The sequence below is a fragment of the Gambusia affinis genome, linkage group LG10 (genome assembly GCF_019740435.1).
Source record: "Gambusia affinis linkage group LG10, SWU_Gaff_1.0, whole genome shotgun sequence".
In the NCBI taxonomy this organism is placed as follows: Eukaryota; Metazoa; Chordata; class Actinopteri; order Cyprinodontiformes; family Poeciliidae; genus Gambusia; species Gambusia affinis.
In genome coordinates, this window is record NC_057877.1 from 24,836,489 (window position 1) to 24,856,651 (window position 20,163).

A 20,163-nucleotide genomic window follows, 5' to 3' on the forward strand; every position below is an offset into this window, starting at 1 on the left:
TTTGCTGCTGCTAAGTCTTATTGTGTAAAAGTAAAAGTTATATACCAATCTGTTTATTGGTGTATAAAATATGTGTGCCACTCTTGTGTGAAGCACTTTGAGTGGTTAAGATGTTTAGTCAAGCACTGTATAAATTCAGTCCATCTAGCATTAAAGATTAATGACATTATGCTATTTCAATTGCTGCCACTTATATGAAATCATGAACCCTTCTACGTTTGTGCAGATAGATTCAGACATGGGTCTGTATTTTTTATCTTTGAGTTTTGATTCTAATAGTATATGACAAAATGCTTGTTGTTTTTTTTAGAGAAAACAATGAGATAAACTCACCTTGGGAAATTATGTTAGTAATATTTAGCTCACTTGTGGTTGTGCCCAGGTGAAGGCACATATTATAATCCTTCCACCATGAAAAAAATAGTTTAACTAAGCGAAAGAAAATCGGAAAGTTGTGCCAGAAGGCCCAATTCCCACATGTGTGCATAATAATGGCGGTAGGTGGATGGATGGATGGATGAATAGATGATGGAAGGATGGATGGACCCTTTCATTTACTGTTTTTCTTCCCAAGTTAAAAATATAAAACAAGAAAGAGCTTAGAAGACTTTCTCAAAACACCTGAAATTTTAGTTAAAATGCTTCAGACTGTAATAAATGTTTTATTCACTAAAAATAATAGATTTAGAACATTTCTTCATCCAACTTTGAACAAGTGCATCATTTATTTGAGTATTTAATTGTTGTCACATTAAATACTCTGTTTTTAATGTGACAACAAACTAGATCACCCAAGCCAAGCCCATATGTAAAGGTGACATGCAAATCTGCATGCAAATAGGGATGCTGCTGCTGGGATGCATGTTCCAGTGCAACTTTTAAATTAATGTGGATATTGTATTCAGTCTGCCACAGGCACTATATTATATGAAATGATTTCAAGAGAGAATTTTAGTGGCTTTGGCTTAAACTGAATTGTGTCTGACCTTGTGTAAAAATGTCAGATGAACTCATTAACTTCTTGTTCTTAGTCCAAATGCACAAATATCTGCCTCAAGAACTTGACAATCAATGAAGTCAATCAAGTTTATTTGTGTGGAACGTTTTAGAAACAAGGTAGTTAAAAGTGTTTTACATCATAAAAATACAAAAATACAAAGCCAGAGAACACACAGTAAACAGTTTCATTTTGTCAAGTGTCATCATTACACATAAGAATGTTGATTAATGTTTCATATTATGATGTTTCAAAAGGAATTCTAAACAAATTGATTTTAGTCTAGATTTAAAGGAACTCCTCGTTTCAGCTGTTTTAATCGTTTCAGGTGAGTCCAGGACTTCAGTTTAAAGTTTGAAAATATTGACTTTATTGCCATGCTGGTACCTTTCCGATGACAACTAACTGCGAGTCCATCTAGTAACAGCAATGATCTCATGATGACTACAGGGTGAAAATAGCAATATAAATTATTTTATCGTTATATATTATTTTTCCATGATGACCACACGTCACTGCTCCTTCAGCTCGTGGTTTCTTCACTGTCCATTCAGTCTTCACCATCCTCTCCACCACCAGTGTCCGGGCCCAAGGGGGTAGACGTCTCTAATCTTCATACACATCAGCTCATACTCTCTGACAGCGGTTACCAGCGCAATGTTTTCCTCCTGAGTCCGAGTGCAAAGAGTTTAATTTGTCAATTAAACTTTCTAATACCACTCTGTGTATGAGTCTTTCCAGGTTGAAATGATAAGATGCTTTTTAATAGTTGAGTTTGGCCAAAATAAAATCACCCTCAACAACCACAGCAATAAGAGGAACTCTATTGTCGGTACATTTTTTCCCCAGAAACATCAATAGCATATTGATTTACATGTAACATAGCCATAATTTTCCACATTTTTATTTCCTGTTCCTTATATTTGAAATTGCTGTTTTATTTTGCATATACAACTTCCTGTTGTATATGCATTTAAAGAGGGTGATGGGTTTTTTTTATTTGTACTCTTTCCACTTGAATATATAATATGTTTTTTTTTCATTTTCTTGTTTAAATTGGAAGGCTTAATTGCATCCAATACATATAGCGATCACTGTTTATTAAAGCAGTATGTAGAATTTTATGTTACATAAACATCTTAGTTAATAAATAGTGGAGATTTATTTCTCTGATAACTAATTGATTATACTTAAAAGAATTAACACTAACATTTGTATCAATGATGAGTACATACAAAGGAGTTTCCAAGTGTAAGTATTTTACACAAAACAAGCTGGAGGAAATTGTGTCATCATGACAGGAGGATTCTGGATGAGAACAGTTTTCGACTGCACATTGAAGACAACAGAAGTTAGTTTGCAATATTTTAGCTCTTGATGCATTTGACAGCAGGTGCACCAAATGGAGAAACGGAAAATAGCAATGTCTTTACAGAGAGAACCCTTATTTTACTGCATTAAAATAAAGAGTTCCTACATTCGACGTGTGCTTCTTAAAGTTGAATAATCTTGAACATATTTTCAAATTGTTGTAATTGGTCAGTGTATAGACAAAAATGCTGCTTTGATTTGATTAATAATATTTAAATGCAAACTACTATCTTGAAGACTCTGTTTATGTGGCCCTCTAGAGTCTAAATGGTCACATAAAAAGTTGTGGCTGATCACATTTGGGACCTAAGCTTTGAATTTGACACATATGACATAAGGAGTTTTACATTATGCCTCATCAAAAAAGAAAAAAAAAAAAATAATATACCTTTGTTAACAGGAAACAAAAGCTAAAAAAATGTCTTTCCATCTCTGTGAAGATTATCTATTTAGATTCTAGTGCTCAGTGTTCCAAAACACATTTCTTTAAAGAAAAGAAAGGTGACGGGAGTTAAATGCAGCACTGTGAAGCTGAATTTTTTTGGATGACGTAAGATACAATGCCTGAGATAAATATGGCCTGGACAAAATCTTCATGCTCATTTAATACTGTAACACAGATAATTTAATCACTGAAAAAGCCTTGAATGTAATGTAAGCAGCTGATTTTTTTGATTATCAGAATTAATTTGCATGCTTGTTTGAGCTTTTAGGTCCCATATTAGGTTAAAAAAAACTGATCACTCTTGTAATGTGACAATGTTAAAACTTTTCCAAAGTAAAATTGTTTTCTGAAATCCTTCATTTGTTTGAAGGATTGCCACATAATCTAAGTAACCAAATTATTACTTTGCAGTACTTTATTTTTATTTTTTTTGCTAGATCTATTAGAAGTATTTAAAAAGTCAAGAATCCATAACACCATTTCTTAAACTGGATCCAACTGTGCGGTCTCAAACATCAGTCTGAAATCTTGATAATTCCTGGTTGGCTCACAGAACCACCTGGTTGCCAAATTAGGTTCAACATTCATAGACAACTTGTATCATCATTACCCTTAAAACTGTGGGCTCCCATTTGTTGGAGTGTCTGGAAAACACTGCCACCTTGTGTTCATTAAACAAAATTACAACAACTCTTTTTTTGGAAAACTCTTCCTAAGTTAATTAATTTCCCAACAGTACAACAACTTTATGATTATATATAAGGTGTACAGAACAAAGATTTGACATTTTCTATTATTATTATTACTACTGTTATTATCATCATACTTTTGTATGAATTGTTTATATTTCGATAAGAAATAATTAGTATAAGATAGAAAAGAAATGACAAGTGTATTATGTAAGCATATATTTCCTACTTTTACAGTAATGTAGATTAATTTATTTCATGCACATAACTTTGCAAATAATTCTCAATAAGTAATTTATCATTTTGTAATGATAAGGTTTGTAAGCACAATCAGTCAAATCTGACCGCTACAACTGGACCCTTGGATAAATATATGTTAGATGCTACATAATGATAAACAGAACATATCTAGACTGTTGCAGATTTCTGCCCAGGTCCCTCTTGAAAATGATTTCTATGTCTCTAGTTAAATAAAGGAAATAAAATAAAAATAAATAAACTATGGAACACATTACTTAACCAATGGTTAAAAATTGCACAGCCTTTGAAAGCAACTCTCATTATAAGCTTAAAGTCAGAAAATTGAGGAGCCAAAAATGCACCAGACACAGTTACAGTATTTTTCTACACAAAATATTGATGTTTATTTTCATTGATAAATGAATAATCAGTAAATAGTATGTCTCTGTATATTTACTATTACACTGTTCTAACATACAGTGACTGCAAGTATTAGTTTAGAAAGTTTTATATTTAAAAATTATTTCACAATATGTGTTTGGTTTGTATGAATTTGTAGTATTTTGTAATGATATAGAAGTTCTACTATATATATTTTTATTTATTTTCATTCTTTTCAATGTCCTTATTTTCAAATAATTCTTATATTTCTGTGTCTGATTACATTTAATTTTTTTACAAATTAGATCATATCTGATAAACAATGAGACAGTTCTTGACAATTCCTTTTACAAAAATACTTTTTTACTCTTACTTGAATACATTTTGGATGACTACTATTATAAAATATAATTAATGCTCCTCTTACTGGAGTACTTTCTTCCTTTTTTGTTTTTACCAAAATTTTATGCATCATATAATTTTAAGTAACACAAAATTTAAGTAATACAAAATGTTATGATACATTTTATGGAAAACAAGACATGGGCATAAGACAAGATGAAGGAAACCTTTTATTGAGAATCTTAAACTAACACAGGAATTTTTGTAAATGTGAACTGAACTGAATTAAAACCAGGAAATTGTGATTGTTGCTGTCGACAGGGATAATTATTTAATAGCAAGAATTACTCCAAGAAATGAAACTAGAATTATAGACAGATAACAACATTCAATAGATATTTACTGTTGAATGCTGTTATATTGAAAAATCACACTTTTTAACATTCATCTGTAATATAAATATGATGTCAATTACACATATTTAAAAAGTTTTATTTAAATCATAAACAGAAACACACCACCATTAAAAAGTAAACTTTTTTTTCTTCATCCTTCATCTCAGTATGAAATTTCTTATAAAAAAAATTAAGTGTGCCCAGACTTTAACACAGGGTGGAGTGGATCATATCATAAACTGTACCAAGCAAATTCTGATGTTCAAAGGCCAAGACTGTTTTACTTATTTATTTAAATCCTATGCTTATTATAGCCACAAGAAAACTAAAAACAAACTCTGTTTAGCTATTGAGACATTAAACTAAAGATGATCACTTTTAACCAAATTTTGGAGCAGCAGTTATAAAACCTCTGTAGTTTTTCATTTCTTAGGCTGGTTCACGACAGCAGGGGTGTGCTTGCGATACTTCAACTCCCGATGCAACTGGCACCAAGAGCACCACACACAGACGCAGGACGTGGCAATGTCCTTACAAAGAGAACCCTGTGGGGGAAAGAAAACACTTGCTGTCTCCCTCGTTTTATGTAAAGCTGCTTGAGGTGAATTTCTTAAGCAGTTGGTCGAAGAGAAAACTGAAATCATCATTCATGTGGGACAAGAAGCTCATCGGCTCATATTTTTAATTTTATTTTTACCTTAATTTCATATTTCTGCCGAATCCCGACTCGCATGGCTAATCCTGCAGGGGGGACACACAGAGGTATCCCAAAAGCAGACAACACAGCAGGGCTGCAAATATCACACAGTGGAAGACAACGGTTCTGTCCAAAAAGTCCTGACACGGTGCAGGCGAGACAGGGGCAGCACCAAAAACCATAGCAGCCTGAAAAAAAAAGAAAAGTTGAAGGTAAATATTCTTAAGCAGATTTTTTTTCTAAAATAATGAAAAGAATTAGGGAAGTAAAAAGGTAAATGTAAAGCTGGATTGAAAATGATTAATGTTTACAAGATTTCATGTCATCACAGCAGCTGAGGAGGCCAGAGTTCCAGTCTTCTCCACCCATCTTTCACTAAACATTAGCTAAAAAAGGAAAGGAGAAAAGTAAAAGCCAAAGCATGTCAAAAAATGCTAAATGCAACACATATTTATTATTAAATATCAAAACCATCTTCGATTAGATGTTCTAGTCCTCGAATGTCTGAACTGGAGTCTCAGTCAGCAAATTTTCAAATCAGGATCTGAATCCCTTACTATACGCATCCTCTTGTTGGTGTACCATTTGTGAGCTTATGTACGCCACACTCTCAGCAAATCTGTACTCACCAAGTTTTTAAAAATCACAGGGAGCCAAAGAACACAACGAGTAAGGAAAAATAAAAATAATGACCCTCAGTATACCGGTCAGAAATGAGGAATGTTAAGGAATTTTGAGAAATATACAGCTCTGTCACGTCTTATGTGACCATTTTTAACTCTCTGGAAATTATATTTTCATGTTCCGTAAGTTTCTCCAAGAAGTCAGATAATAAATACTCAAATTTCAGTTTCAAACATCCAGCATGTTGAGATGCTCTCATCAGAAGACAGCATAGTGTTGCATCAGATTAGGTGATGTTATCACTTCATCACATCCTGCTACATTGAAATTAATTGTTGTCAGCCAATGAACTGACTGTGAACAGGTGATACAATATGTGATACAACATCACAATTGTATCACCTGCAGGTTCCAGTTCAGCACTCCAACAGGTTAGGTGGGAAAACTCAATGTATGATCAACCCACAAAATTCATTACTCGTTAAATTGTACAGATGTAGCTTGAAAAGTTCAATAGTTTTGAGAGTTTTAGTTTTTGGAGTTAACTTACATCCAAAAATGAATAAAGCAAGATTCTAATGTTAATAATTTTTTGCTCAGTTGAAAAGTATCTCCAGAAAAAAACTTCCTTCTGTAAAATAAATTCGACAATGTAAGAAAAGCTTAAAACATGTTATTTAATGTCCACCAAAAATGGCTGTGAAATAATGCAGGAAACAAGAGTTGTATTTGATATGAGTTAAATTTTTGTTTTTTTAAATACCTGAAGAGATTATTTATGAAACTCTATAAATATACTTGTCTTCCATAGAAGCAAACAAGTCATGATTGCACCAATGGATGACACACCCTACATGTCATGGAGATAAGATACTGTGTTCTTCCATTACAAGACAATAAAAGAAATTATGTTACATTAATTGTATCTTAATTAACCTAACATAGAAATCAAGGAGAAACCAGGTGTCTGTTTTTTTCCATGATTGAACTTCGTGACTGATCTAATTCCTTTCTATTTTGAGAAATTGAAAAGATTAACTTTGATAAAATAAACCTGCAACCACACAAGATAATGCTATAAGACAAATACTGATTGTATTTTAACAACCAAATATTTAATTTAATTTTTTAATTTAATTATTTTGTTTTAAAATTTCACAAATAGGTGCAGTTCTAAAAAATTTTCTAATGTTACTGCTAATCAACAGCAACGTTTGTTCTGGCTTTTCAAATTTTACAAACCTACTTTTAAGGCAAATAAAAAAAAGTGGCATTGGATATTTTCACAAAGAAACAAAATTTTACCTGATAAATGTGGAAGCCAACCAGGAGGGTGCTGAAAGGACTGACTGTGTGGGATGTGGTGTCTCAGGTGTTATTCAGAACCTTGGGGGGGAAAAAAACACAATGCTGCAGAACCAGAATTATTGCGCAAAGCGGGATTTAAATGACAAATGCATCCAGTGTTTTATATTTCTACAGGTGTGGTTGATCTGTCAGCAGGTCAACAGAATCTAAAGAATGTTATCCTTTACAGAGAAACCAACAATCACAATCAGAGGCAGTAACTGCTTTCTACCTTATACATGTAAGTTTCTCTGACAATCATTTACCTTTCACACTAGATATTTGTTTATTTGTTATAATCTTTTGTTCTCTAATAGTCAACAGTACACTCCTACCAAGACATTCAAAGAAAGTTTGATTTAAAAAGGAATAATAAAAATATTTATTGTCCTTATGGTGATAATCATCCTATAAATTGCCCTAAATATTAAGAACAGTTTAGCAGACTTTGTGCTGCAAAGCAAAGTCAGGGCTGGTTTATCAAGAATGGTAGCCAAACATGTCATTATTAAGCACACATGACACAAGAGAGATGTGTTCATGCACAGTAAGGAAATAAATATTGAGAAAACACCAATGTCTGCCTTAGTAAATATATTTCTACTGGCCTAATTAGTAAAAAGAATCACATCAAATATGGGTAACAACCCTGGTAAGATACTGCACTAGAAACACAAGAATACATCTTGGGTTCTTTGCAAAGTTCTTGCTAATAGAGGTTACAGAGAATGTTCAAGGGAGCACTGTTGGGTCATAATTATTTTGCAGGAGAAACATCATTTTATAGAAAAAATGCTCTTCACAATATTTCTAATGGAAAAATCACATGAATATTTACAAGAGAAGTCCAAGAGTCCAATGGCAACTCACAGGGTCAGTGGATCCTGAGGCAAGCTATTTTCAGAGGTCACAAACTTTTAGCAGTCACTGACCACCTGTTGGTGTGTTGAGGAAAAGATGAATCTCCATGGTTTCACATGAATTTATGAAAATGCTTCTAAAAACTCTGACTGATTCCATGAAAAAGTGTTTTTTGTTTTTTCTAGCTGTCACAAAGCTTGGCTGACCTTGTGACAGCTTAGCACAGAGTACCGTAGTACTTTCTCTTCTGAGGAAATATTTGCTCGAATTGGAGATAAAGTAACACTTGACTCAAAATGCTTCTCAGACAGGTCAGTTGGAAAAGCTTCTTGTCTGATCAACTTCAAGTTGAAACTGTTTTTTTCCCAGCCAATCCATTTTCCGCTGAATTCTTGTGACTGAAAGCCCTTCCTGTTTCAAATTAAAGGTGTGAGGAATTATGTTATGATGGAGATGCAGTGGTAGATTGTTGAGTTTAAAGATCTATCTGAGTTACAGTTAGTATTAAGATCCAGGATCTATTACCATTTGCCATTTTTAATTTTTTTTTTTCAAAAATGTATAATGAAAATTGCATAGCGCTAACCTTTGAGTTGTTGATTTGCTTTTCTGATTACTGGTTGCTTGCATAAACTAAATTTTAAATAATGGGACATGTGTAGCCCAGAAAGCAGTTGGATCAAATCACAACTTTATTTTCCTTCCTGACAAAACTAGTTTAACTGGATCAGTTGTGTAGGCTGCCTTGGTTTCACACATCTTGTCCACTCCTACCACACATTTTCTAAAAGAATAGTATTAAGGACTCCTACTTTTAAACATTTCCACTTTTCATCAAATATATTTTATTTAATCGAATCACAGTGAAAATCTTCAATAAAAAATTTAGTTATTTATCCCTGACAACTCAGCTTTTGTTCTGGTATTGATTTCCATTTTATGCACCAAAACCAATTCACATCTGCAACACTGGTCCTATCTCCTTCCCAAACAATATATTAGTCACAGGTTCTCATGTTATGTTTCCAAAATGATTTTGAACCAATGAACGGGGCACATTGAGGCATAAAGAAATTGTACCCATTGTACAAAATGGTGCTTGTTCATCATGGAAGTCCACAAGTATATTCCTGATGTCTTCCCTTATTTAGTTATTTTTCCATGTCACACAAAAAACAGTGTGTTTCAGGTGTGGCTTACAACATCTCCACACACAGGCATATAATCGCATGCCTCACATGTTGTAAATAAACTCTTCAGAACTTTACATATGATTTGCCCTTTTTTAAAGGTGCTGTAATCCTAGTGTTTTTAAACTTCTGACTAAAAGAAAATAATAAAGAAATCATTTTGATCATCCCAACTCACCTAAAGCAGGAAAAGTTTGTTTATAACCTCACAGTCTACTGTTACCTTTTTCTCATCAGTGGAATTTGGACACAGATAGGAGTGCCAGGACAAGAACAATGACTTTGTTGGTTATGCATTACAAATGGAGCTGATAGCTCTGTTTGCAAAACTGCTCTCATCTTTGTGCATTTTGGATTTTTGACTGTGCAGTTTGTTTGCATGAAAAAAATGAAGGTGAACTTTACTGTCGATAACTGAATAGTTTGTCCAGCCTTTTGGAATGTAGATTGTCAGGTTTTAATGTTTATCAGTTGTTACATATGTCCTCTTTACTGTTGCAGTTATGTGAAATGATTTTCAGTTTTTAGCTTGTAAATACCTATTGAAAGACTTTAGATTCTCTTATTTTGACAGTCTAATGTTATTGTCAGTTTAGGAGTATCAAGTTTCCTGAGTAATATGGAACTTACTTCCTTTGTTCTTCTGTCATCTTGTCTGTATTAAGTTTTCCGCCAAGGTAGCGTCTCTGTAGTTCTAAATACCAGCTCAGGCCTATGAGTGGCCCCAGGGGCCAAAACATACAAACTCTCTTACACGTATTATCAAATCCGACAACATTTTTTAGAAACTGACACTTGGGGCGGTGTCATGACCGACTTTCATACCAATAGAAAGCTGGTCTATTGGAACAACTGACTTTGCAAGGCATTTCTTCCTATGCATTGCTATGGCAGACCCCAATAAGCCTGTTAGATACCAAGTGAAAGGTTTGGCTACCAGCTAAGAGAAGTATGCAAAAGTATGTAATAAAAAACTTTGTGTTTGTCATGTTTCTTCCAAAAATAAAATCTGTAAACAAGGTGTAATAATATGTTGATTATATTAACCAAAGAAGCAGTGAATGCTCCTATGGTAACTCTGGAGGAACTGCATAGTTTGTTTTTGTTCCTCCAGAACAAAAACCATCCCAATCTCCAAACAAAAGGCCTATAAAATCCAGTTTGCCACAAGCCTGAAAACATATACTAGTATGTTTAGTCAGATGAGATCAAACTTGAAATGCATTGTGAGGCACATCAGCCTGAGAACATTGCTATTGTAAAAGATTGCGATGGCAGCATCATGTTGTTGGGATGCTTTTCTTCTGCTTTGAAGCTGGTAGGAGTTGACAGGAAGACTGATGGACCTAAGTATAAATACAAGCCAGACTTTATAGAAAATTTTCGGTAAACAAAGTTGTGGATTTGCATTTTTACCTTTTTTGGAAAGTAGATGGAGCAGGACAATAGCAAGACGTGAAAATGTTTGCTGACTGACACTTTCCATCCCATGTGACTGAGCTGGAGGTATTTTGCAAAGAAGAATGTGGTTGTACAAAATGCTGATTCATGTGAGTTAAATATAATTAGTCCATTCTTCAGATCTTTATTTTCTAAAAAAAATTGACACAATGATTCTTTTTCACCCACTTCTCAATCATATGGTATGATGATCTATGACATAAGATACCAGTATAAAATGCTTTTTTCTATGGACGTAAGAAGACAAAAGATAAAAAGGTAGAAGGGGTTTTGAATACTTTTGCATGGCACTGTACATGCAAGTTTCTAAAAATCACATTCAAGACATATTTTTCTTGTTTTTATTGTTTTAATGAGATTAACAAACATAATAGTTAAACGCTTCCTGAGGACTGCCAATTTTCTGAAATGCTTGATTACTGTTTGCCTTTTGTGTTTTCTTAAAGTCATTTGCCTTGGTAAAATAATACTATTGTTTCAAGTAAATGATAAAGACCAACTCAGAGGTTTTTTCTCAGCTAGCTGTCTGGGCACAACGGTTTCCAGCAGCCTTTTCACCAGGCCCAAGCGTCCTGTCCTGATCAGAGTCTTGGACAACTCTGTGACCTCTTCTGTGTGTGTTCTGTAAAGAGCCCTGAGTTCTGATTTTACAGTATCCTGAGGATATCGCTCCTCTGCCTTGTTCACCCACATCTCCAGCTGAGTGATGACAGAACTAGGGTCAGAACCTTCTTGCATAAATAGATTCAGGAGCGTCAGTAGGAGGCAGTGCAGGGCTGAGGTGTCAGTGCTCCCTGGCCTCTCTAACTCCATTGCCTGCTTAAAGCACTCTGCTGCATTCTGCTCTTCGCCTTTTATTAAAAGGCAGCGTCCTCTGAGCACATGGAGGTCCGGTAAGCTGTCTCCTGGCTTGAACTGTAGGGCATTGGACAGACTCACCAAAGCACGGTTTATTGAGCTTTCGTCCACCATAAGGCTCTCTTGGAGTGCATCGACTCCCATGTAATAGAATACCTAAAGAGAAGAGCGTGAAGCTGTAAGTCTGTTTCCAGCCTATGTCCCAGACCCTAGTCATCATAGTTTTAGCTTTACCTGTGCCATCTCCAGATGAGTCCTCAAACACGGACGTACTGTCAGCACCTTGTCCAAGTCTTTTCTAGCTTCAGCTAGCTTCTGGCGATCTGGAGCTCCTCCTATTCCAAGTTTTGCATTCTCAAGTTCGTTGACATATAGGATCACGTTAATCTAAACAGAGAATATAGAGTTGTATTCAAAAAATGACAAGACATATTCTAATAAGGCTCATTTGTCAGATTAAAAGTACCTTCTCAAAATAATAACCTTTAATGATAGACTTTTAACCAAAATCACAATCAAAAATTTTTTTTAGTGGTTTAATACTAATCTTTACAACAAACTATTGGGACCATACAAAGAAGTAATGAAAATAAAAAAAATAAAATTACAAGAATAAAGTCATATTATTACAAGAATGAAGTTGTAAAAAGATTTTATTTTTATAGTTTGAGTTTTGTTTTTTCTTAATATTCTTAAGGTGGTCCATGGATGCCAATAATTTTGGATGGTATTGTACATTTATATGAAGTAAATCATGAAATGTGTTGAGTTAATGTATCTCAGATGCAATACCTTTGCCCGTGTGCAGTACGCCTGCCAGTTGAGTTCTGGATCTGGCAGAACATTTAGAGCCATGTTGCAGATCCCTGTGGCCATTTCATATTTACCCATTAAAAAGATGATTTTGGCAAGAAGGTTCAGGATGATTGTATCGTCACTAGCCAAATCCATGGCCTGAAGAGAAAGACAGTTCTGCTACAATTGGTACACAGGTGGCAACAGCAAATGGTAATGTCTGTAACTTGGCTATAATGCCTAAAGTAGATTGAAATCATAATATTGTTAACTGAGGTTAATAACAATATAACTAATTAATTTTTAAGTGAATTGTTCACTTAAAAATCTGAACAATTCACCCTTAGTAAAAATCGTCAGTATGAAAACAGTTTTGTTTTTTTTGCTTCAGATTGAGAAAATCCTCCTATTTAAGTAAAACAATCTAGTTAAAGAAAATGCTTCTTTTGCACTATGTCACATCAAAATTCTAAAAATTAAGATGACTTTGATCTCAGTACATCTTATTTTTATAAGGCATAAAGGTAATAAACTTTATTTAATGGATAATATTTCTCTGATCTTTTGAGACCTGACAGATTTTTTTATTGTTATTTTACCAACATATGTATGATTTATTGGTTCATTTTGTATCTGATGTCATAAAGCTTTATAAGTCTCCTATGTCTTAGTAAAATGTCAGCATGTAGAATTCTGTTACGACTTTCTTTATTTGTTGATGTCTAAACAAAACAAAAAAAACTCTGTCAAAATATATGTTGTACATGAAGATAACATGTTGAAAAAGTAGTAATGTAGAAAAAATAATTAATGTACAACATGTGAAATAACTAGTTGAAATGATAACATGTCAGAATTTCTGTTTGTCTCTGTTTTATTGGATTGTATTTGGTGAGGTTTGGTGAGTTTACTTACGGTTCCATAGCAAGACAGGGGATCAGAGGCTGAGAAACCACAGTCATGTATTGACATGGGGATGGAGGAAAACTCATCTTTTCTTTCCAACATGATGCCAACATAACACCAGGCTAAAGCTAACAAGAGACATCACAATTAAGAGTGTTTCCTCACTTTTTATGGAGCTATTTTGGTGAAAGAAACAACAACAAAAAAACAATCATGGCATCTCTAAAGACCAAATGAACAAAACATTTAAGCTACAGAAAAAACATATTTCACCACATTTAATGGAGATAATGTATATATTATATACGTATATGTTAAGCATAAAATCTCAGAATTTTAAGCCATACATACAGATAAACTGCCAGATACATAATTTATTTTTCTTTAGAAATGTCTTTTTGCAAAAACATTAATTTTCAGACAAAATATGATTTTATTTAGCTACATATAATTTACTCCTGTTTATCTTAGACTAACAATTATCACCTTGAAAAGGTAGCTCAGCTGAATCCATGTCATGACACATGATGAATAATTTAGCTGTAATTAGTATAATCTATGTGATGAAGGACAAGAGTTTGTATGGAGCACCAATGTGAACAATTATTTTAAAATGTAATACTAGGTTATAGAGTTAAAACCTTTATTTCTTTGAATTTACATTGACACATGCTTACCTTTGTGCTGCTTTGTCTCAGATTCCAGTGTTTCCTTTAGGAGCCTCAGTCCCTTATCATAGTGGAAGAGTCTCGAGTATTCAGAATCATCTTTGGTTCTTATGATCTGGTCCAGTCTTCAAGAGACATGAAGACTGGACATTTTAACATTTAAACACTTTGTTGTAAAAAAAAAAAAAAAAAAAAAATATAGACATATAGATATTAGATGTTTTCTCCATACCTTACATAAATAGCTGCCATTTTAAAATACCAGCTTTGTTTTTCCCCTGATGGTATCTAAAAAAAAGACGAGAATCACCTTAACACAGGGAGTGGTCATCTTGGGTCAGAATTTGGAACTGTACTCTACAAAGAGTTGCTTAATATAAAATTTGATCACTATTATTCTTTCAAACATACTGGGCTTAATCACGACAGCCAGCGAAAAGAAACGGGTTTATTGATGCATGTTACGCCTTCATTGTCAAACTTTTATTGTATCTTTTTCATCCTTGATTTCTTACCAGGTGACCCCCATAATGCAAAGCTTTGCTATAAAGCGACAGCGCTGACATCAGCTTCTCCCTCAAGCTGTCGTCACTGTCCAGCTCCACATCATATGGATACACGTACGCCTGCTCAGCCAGACATCGTGCTGCTAGTAGCCTGGTCTCCTCCTGGGAATCGTCTCCAGAGTTCATTCCCATGAGATAGGAGACCTTGTCCACACATTCCTCTGCATCCACCTCTCTTCCCTGTGTGTCATACACAAAGCCCAGGTTGGCCCAGGCATTGAGATTCCCGGGATCCTCCTTGCAGATGCTTCTAAAAGGCCAGAAATTAAAGGGGATAAAAGAAACTTATTTTAGAGCAAAACTGAATAATTTAAAATGAATCAGTTTAAATGATTCATTTTGAGCAAATGACAATAACTGTGCATCTAAGCCACATTTTTAGAATAGATTCCTTTGAAATCTTCCTGCTCCCAAAGTATTGATTTTAGGATGCAATGCATTCTGCTTTTATTGTGGAATTCATTCAGGTCTCTTGCGTACTCTAAAAGTGCGAAGATGAAGCTTCACTTCCTTTTTAGGACCCTCACTTGTAAAATAGCATTATTGCAGACCTGAAGGCAGCAGAGACCATTCATGTTTTAAAACAAAAACTTAAAACAAGTTGGGGTTTTTTAAAAATTGGATCTTTTAATTTTCTCTGCTTCTTAAAATTTTCTATGCTTCTTAAAATGTTATACCTTTGTTTCCTCATCATCCCCATAGATTTAACCTAATAGACTCAAATGTGTCCTGTAACCCTTTGTCAGCAACATGAAATATAATTTTGTGAGGTAAAGCCAACTCTCAAATGGCTGTTGAATTCTGGTGTATTACATATACCGTATTTAGTCATTTTAAGTCTGTACTGTGTTTATTACATCCATTGCAGCTTGTGACTAGTTGAAACAGAGCAGTCAGAATGATATAGGTTCACTGTTCTGTCATATCATTCTGAAAACCTTCCATTTTTGAAAAGCCTAAAGTTATAAAATTTATTCAACACATTTCAAAGACAGGCTTTTAAAACTACGCTGGTCCAAACTATGCTCAAAGACATCTCTCTGCATCAGTTTTCTCAGCTCACACAGTCTTCCAGAAGAAGTTAATGTCTTCTACCTGAATATTTCCTCAGCTCTGTCCTTCTGTTCCAGGTGATATGCCAGCAGCCCCAGTAGATTTCGAACAGCGTACTGCAGATATCCCACTTCAACCTCCAGCTCAGCTTGCAGGCTGTCCTGTTTCAGGTAAGTATCTCTGAATCGCAGATTCGCGGGCCCAACAGGATCACAGTTAAGATTTATCTCCAGGTGGAAGTGACCAGGGATGTACTGCATGTCCTCAATCAGGGACTCAATGTCCTCTGAGTTGTCTGTTTCCATGTCTTCCTTCTTTGATCCTTTTGGAAAAGGTGAAAAGATTCTGGCCGTGTGTATTTTGTCTGGTGATCCGCGACACTTTGTCTTGCTTAGATTTGGTTGACGTAAAATGTCAGCAGGTTGAACAGGTTAGACATAGGAGCGAGCAGGGAGGGAACTGCTAGTTATGTTAAGCAATTAAAACAGCTGACATTAGAATTTCTTTTTATTTGCCTCCCTCAGTTTTTTAAACATATGAAAGCATAATCCTTTCTGAAATGTAAAGATTTTAGTAATCATTTTCTCTTACTTAGATTAGGATCTGTAACAGACAAACCATTTGGCATTCCATAGAGTGTATTCAGACAAGATAATTATAACTTTTGTCATCTGTACATTCTGGACTTAAGCCTTCATCTGATTTTATCCTCCTTACAGATTGTTTATGATTGTGTTTGTTTTGTTGAGTTTTCATACCTCCTTTAACTTTATAGCTACTTTGAAATTTCTTCATAATGCATTACTTAGATTTAACTTAGCACTTTGGTGGATTTTTTTACTCATACTACCTTAGTATTTCACAGGCCTTTATAGTTCTTACCTACGCCTCTGTATGCTCTGCCCAAGAATGTGACCAATCAGGCTCTGTGTGACTCAAGAAAACTCTGAGAAAATCTCAATGAGTGTTCTACTCAGTTCATGATAGAATAGAATAGAATAGAATAGAATATTTATAGTTATTGCAAATGTTTAATATAGTGTACAGTTTGGATAAATGACACTAAAACAAATATTTATTGAGAAGTATGAAAAACAAATATTAATTCATCATAAGGTTTAAAAATTAAGTTGTTAAAACTTTAGGCTAAAAAACATCAGACACTGACTGAATATTTGATCTCTGCTTTTCTTATTTAGAATTTTCTTCATTATAATTTTGGTGTTTTTTGCTAACTGCTCCACTTGGTGGCAACATTGTACAATATCACATCATGACTATCAAAGGTACCAAAGAAAAAAAGTCACCAATAATTGTTTATTGCATATTCATCTTGGAGGTTTCTCAAGCAATTCAAAGCAATTTAAATTTGGCACACAGCTGGCAACAGCAAATGCTAATGTCTTAATTATAATGTACCTTGGCTAGAATTCATTTAGTAGATTGTAATTATGTCATGTGACAGAAAATAATCAAAATTAAACTAAAACATGCTTTTGATGTGTAAATAACTCAGACGTAAATAAACTGTATTAATAAAATAAGAAAAACATTCTGTAGAGAAGGATTGTAACAGAAAAACTGTGAAAATTAATAGAACATTCAAAGCAAATCAGTCTTCCCAGTTTTCTTTTTTATTTTATTTTCCTTTGTTTGTGGTTTAAAGAGACAAAAAAAAAACATAAATCAAGCATCAATTTATCTCCAGGATTTACATTATAAATTAAATACTTTGTAATGAAAACATATTTTGGATAACACCTAAGGATTTGTCTGTGAGAACATTCTTGGTTTTTGTAGTGAGACCAAATCAAAGAACTTTTAAACTTTTTTCTAATTTAATGTGACAAGTGTTCTGTAAAAATACCATATTAAAACACAACAATTTATAAAGAAGATAAAGGAAAAAAAATGAGTTTGCCAAAAGGCTGAGATTAGTTTTATTGTGCCAACAATAACCTGGATGTCTGAAACCAAAAGCGGGGCTTTGAGATGGAACCACTTTCTTCAAAATCTTGGGGAAAATAAAATTCCTAAATCTGTGTGGGAGAATTGTGTTATGGCCTAAAGGAGTAAACTGTTGGGCAATAGAAAAATGTTTTAACAGTATCTATGTTTGGCATGAAAAAAAACACCTGGTGCCTTTGTTGAAACATAGAAGTGGGAACATCATGCTTTAGGTTGTTTATTTTTCATACTGGAATTAGGCTTATGAAAAACTACAAAGATTTTAAGATCATTTGCTTATGCAGAGCTTCCAAATATGGCCAAGGCAAGTTGTTGAATTTTAAAAGACTTTTGTCAGATTAGATGTTAATTGAAACGAATTGCTTTCTTTTTAATTTAGACAACAGGGACATATAGATCAACAACAGAAGCATTTCTTGAATATGCAGCTTGAAACTAGATCACCCTGTCCAAGTCCACGCAAATATAAAGCCACAATGCAAACTCACACACAAATGCTTGAGTTAAGTTTGAATAAGGCTGCTGATTCTGCAGCACAGTGCCGGATACATCTGCAAACCGAATGCACTGCATAATGTGAATACTGTAGCCCAGCCTCAGCATGTACGTGTGCAAAAAGCTGAAAATGTTCTCCTCCATGACACCATTGCCATGGTGGTCATCATGGATACCGGGCTAATTGCATAGTAACATAATCATTACAGGCACGTGTTTGTGTTCTTTAAAAGTCAAAGACAGGATTTTATCTTGCTTTTGTTCATACTTTCTCATATTTAAAAGGAAATTTTTGCATTACAGCAGCTGGCAGACTGAACAAAGGCATTATCAGATGGAGTCTGGATAATCACTTTGGAGTTACTTTTCTGTAACGTGGGATTATAGCATGTGCTTCACATATTACAGTATTTTCAGAAACGTTCTTTGGCTTTTAAACTAACCCACTGCTGACATATTTACTGTTTTGGTGAATGCCGACTGTAGCAAACAGCATTCAATGTCATTTATGATAGTTAAGAAGTTGACAATAGATGCTAACATCCATCTGTGATGTTCAGACAGATGACTGAACATCACAGTCATCCGTCCCTTCTCCTGATCCACAAAATTGAAAATCCAAACTCTCACAACTCCATTACCAACTCTGAGGGTAAACGTTTTGTCCAATGTCCAAAACCCAAACTCCTTCGGAATATGAGGTTTGACAATTTGATAAAAATGCATCATGTATTATGCTGTCATGACAGTAAAAACAAAGTAACTCTGGGATAGAAAATGGTCTTGTCTTTGTTATCAGAAGAACAACATTCTCCTTCAAATCCAGCTTTGGTCATTATTGTATCAGTGGTACAGATACACATTTATGGCTTTTCATCTTCTACTGCAGCGTCCTATATCCATTTGGTCCATTTAAATCTGCAGCTGTCAGCTTCTTGTCCGCAGTTAGGATGAGTGATCACAGTAAAAGCATGATGTCCCTTAGAGAGACATGAGGAGATCTGACAGTAGATCAAAGTCCTTATCTCTAAATGTACCAGGCAATGCACAGAAACAAGATCTCTTCAGCAAGGAACAACTGTTCTAATCCTTGATTTTTATTGTGTAATTCATTGTATTTTTCAAATATAATTTCTTTTTGGCCCACCACTAACTTTAGCTGCCTTTCTAATAAACATGTGGACAAAAACTCATCTCCAGATATGGTTCTGCTTCTCCTCTCAAGCTACAAGGGAAAAAAAACAACCCAGTAGGAAAATTATGCTTGTCATTCACACTAATGTTTTGACCATTTTTGCTCATATCTGCTGCTATTACCGGTGGGGCCATTTGATCTCTTTTGCCATAAAAACTTTCCAGTAAATCAGTCATCTAGTCTCAGCCATGGCTTTAACCAGATGCATACCCACAATTCCACGTCCAGAGGGATCTGTCTATGCTGTGTGTGTTGGCAGGGAAAAAGTTGTCAATTGTGTAAGTGTGAGTCAGACTGCAGAGAGTGGTGTGATCACCATTTGTAACACCTCATTCATCACACTCCTAACACCTTTTCCGCCAAAATAAGATCCTTTGAATCTGTGAAAGATGCTCGTCCAAAGATTTAATGAAACTGTAAAATTACACTCTGCCCACACAATGATGCAGTTATTCCAAAATGAACAGAGTTTATTGTTTATATGCAGCAAAAACATGTATTTTACTTGTATCTACATATAAGTGATTAGTTATCATAATGATTGAAAAAGTTGATTTTTCTTTGGAGCTGATATTAGATTGCAGCAAATATACACACCTGCTAAATTTATAATTAGCAA

The 20,163-nt window shown here is 34.3% G+C and overlaps 2 protein-coding genes across 3 annotated transcripts; both read right to left on the reverse strand.

Annotated features, from left to right (window-relative positions):
- Positions 1 to 4,188: 4,188 nt before the first annotated feature.
- On the reverse strand, positions 4,189 to 7,553 carry LOC122838477 (cornifelin-like). The gene is made up of 4 exons (XM_044129151.1): positions 7,487 to 7,553; positions 5,869 to 5,943; positions 5,558 to 5,745; positions 4,189 to 5,405 (listed from the first exon to the last, which is right to left on the reverse strand). Exons 2-4 carry the CDS (start codon positions 5,924 to 5,926, stop codon positions 5,283 to 5,285), a joined length of 369 nt encoding a protein of 122 aa, XP_043985086.1. The 5' UTR covers positions 5,927 to 5,943; positions 7,487 to 7,553; the 3' UTR covers positions 4,189 to 5,282.
- A 3,610-nt stretch (positions 7,554 to 11,163) lies between these two features.
- On the reverse strand, positions 11,164 to 16,267 carry ttc22 (tetratricopeptide repeat domain 22). Of its 2 annotated transcripts, none has more exons than XM_044128891.1 (8): positions 15,929 to 16,267; positions 14,783 to 15,083; positions 14,500 to 14,555; positions 14,277 to 14,392; positions 13,609 to 13,721; positions 12,691 to 12,852; positions 12,133 to 12,285; positions 11,164 to 12,054 (listed from the first exon to the last, which is right to left on the reverse strand). In XM_044128891.1, the coding sequence occupies exons 1-8, from the start codon at positions 16,189 to 16,191 to the stop codon at positions 11,518 to 11,520; spliced, it is 1,701 nt and encodes a 566-aa protein (XP_043984826.1). In that variant the 5' UTR covers positions 16,192 to 16,267; the 3' UTR covers positions 11,164 to 11,517. The 2 variants fall into 2 exon arrangements, with proteins under 2 accessions (XP_043984826.1, XP_043984825.1); XM_044128890.1 differs by having other exon boundaries at positions 13,609 to 13,727.
- Positions 16,268 to 20,163: the final 3,896 nt, after the last annotated feature.

Bases quoted from the DNA above. Each gene is read 5' to 3' on its own strand.
- LOC122838477 (XM_044129151.1), bottom strand. From the start codon at position 5,926: ATGGGTGGAGAAGACTGGAACTCTGGCCTCCTCAGCTGCTGTGATGAC. The intron at 5,746-5,868 runs GTAAACATTAAT...TTTTTTTTTCAG, and splicing joins CTGTGATGACATGAAATCTT to GCTGCTATGGTTTTTGGTGC. The intron at 5,406-5,557 runs GTAAAAATAAAA...TTTCCCCCACAG, and splicing joins GGCAGAAATATGAAATTAAG to GGTTCTCTTTGTAAGGACAT.
- ttc22 (XM_044128890.1), bottom strand. From the start codon at position 16,191: ATGGAAACAGACAACTCAGAGGACATTGAGTCCCTGATTGAGGACATG. The intron at 14,556-14,782 runs GTAAGAAATCAA...TCTTTTTTTTAG, and splicing joins TGCATTATGGGGGTCACCTG to ATACCATCAGGGGAAAAACA. The intron at 12,286-12,690 runs GTATTGCATCTG...TTCTCTGTTTAG, and splicing joins CGTACTGCACACGGGCAAAG to ATTAACGTGATCCTATATGT.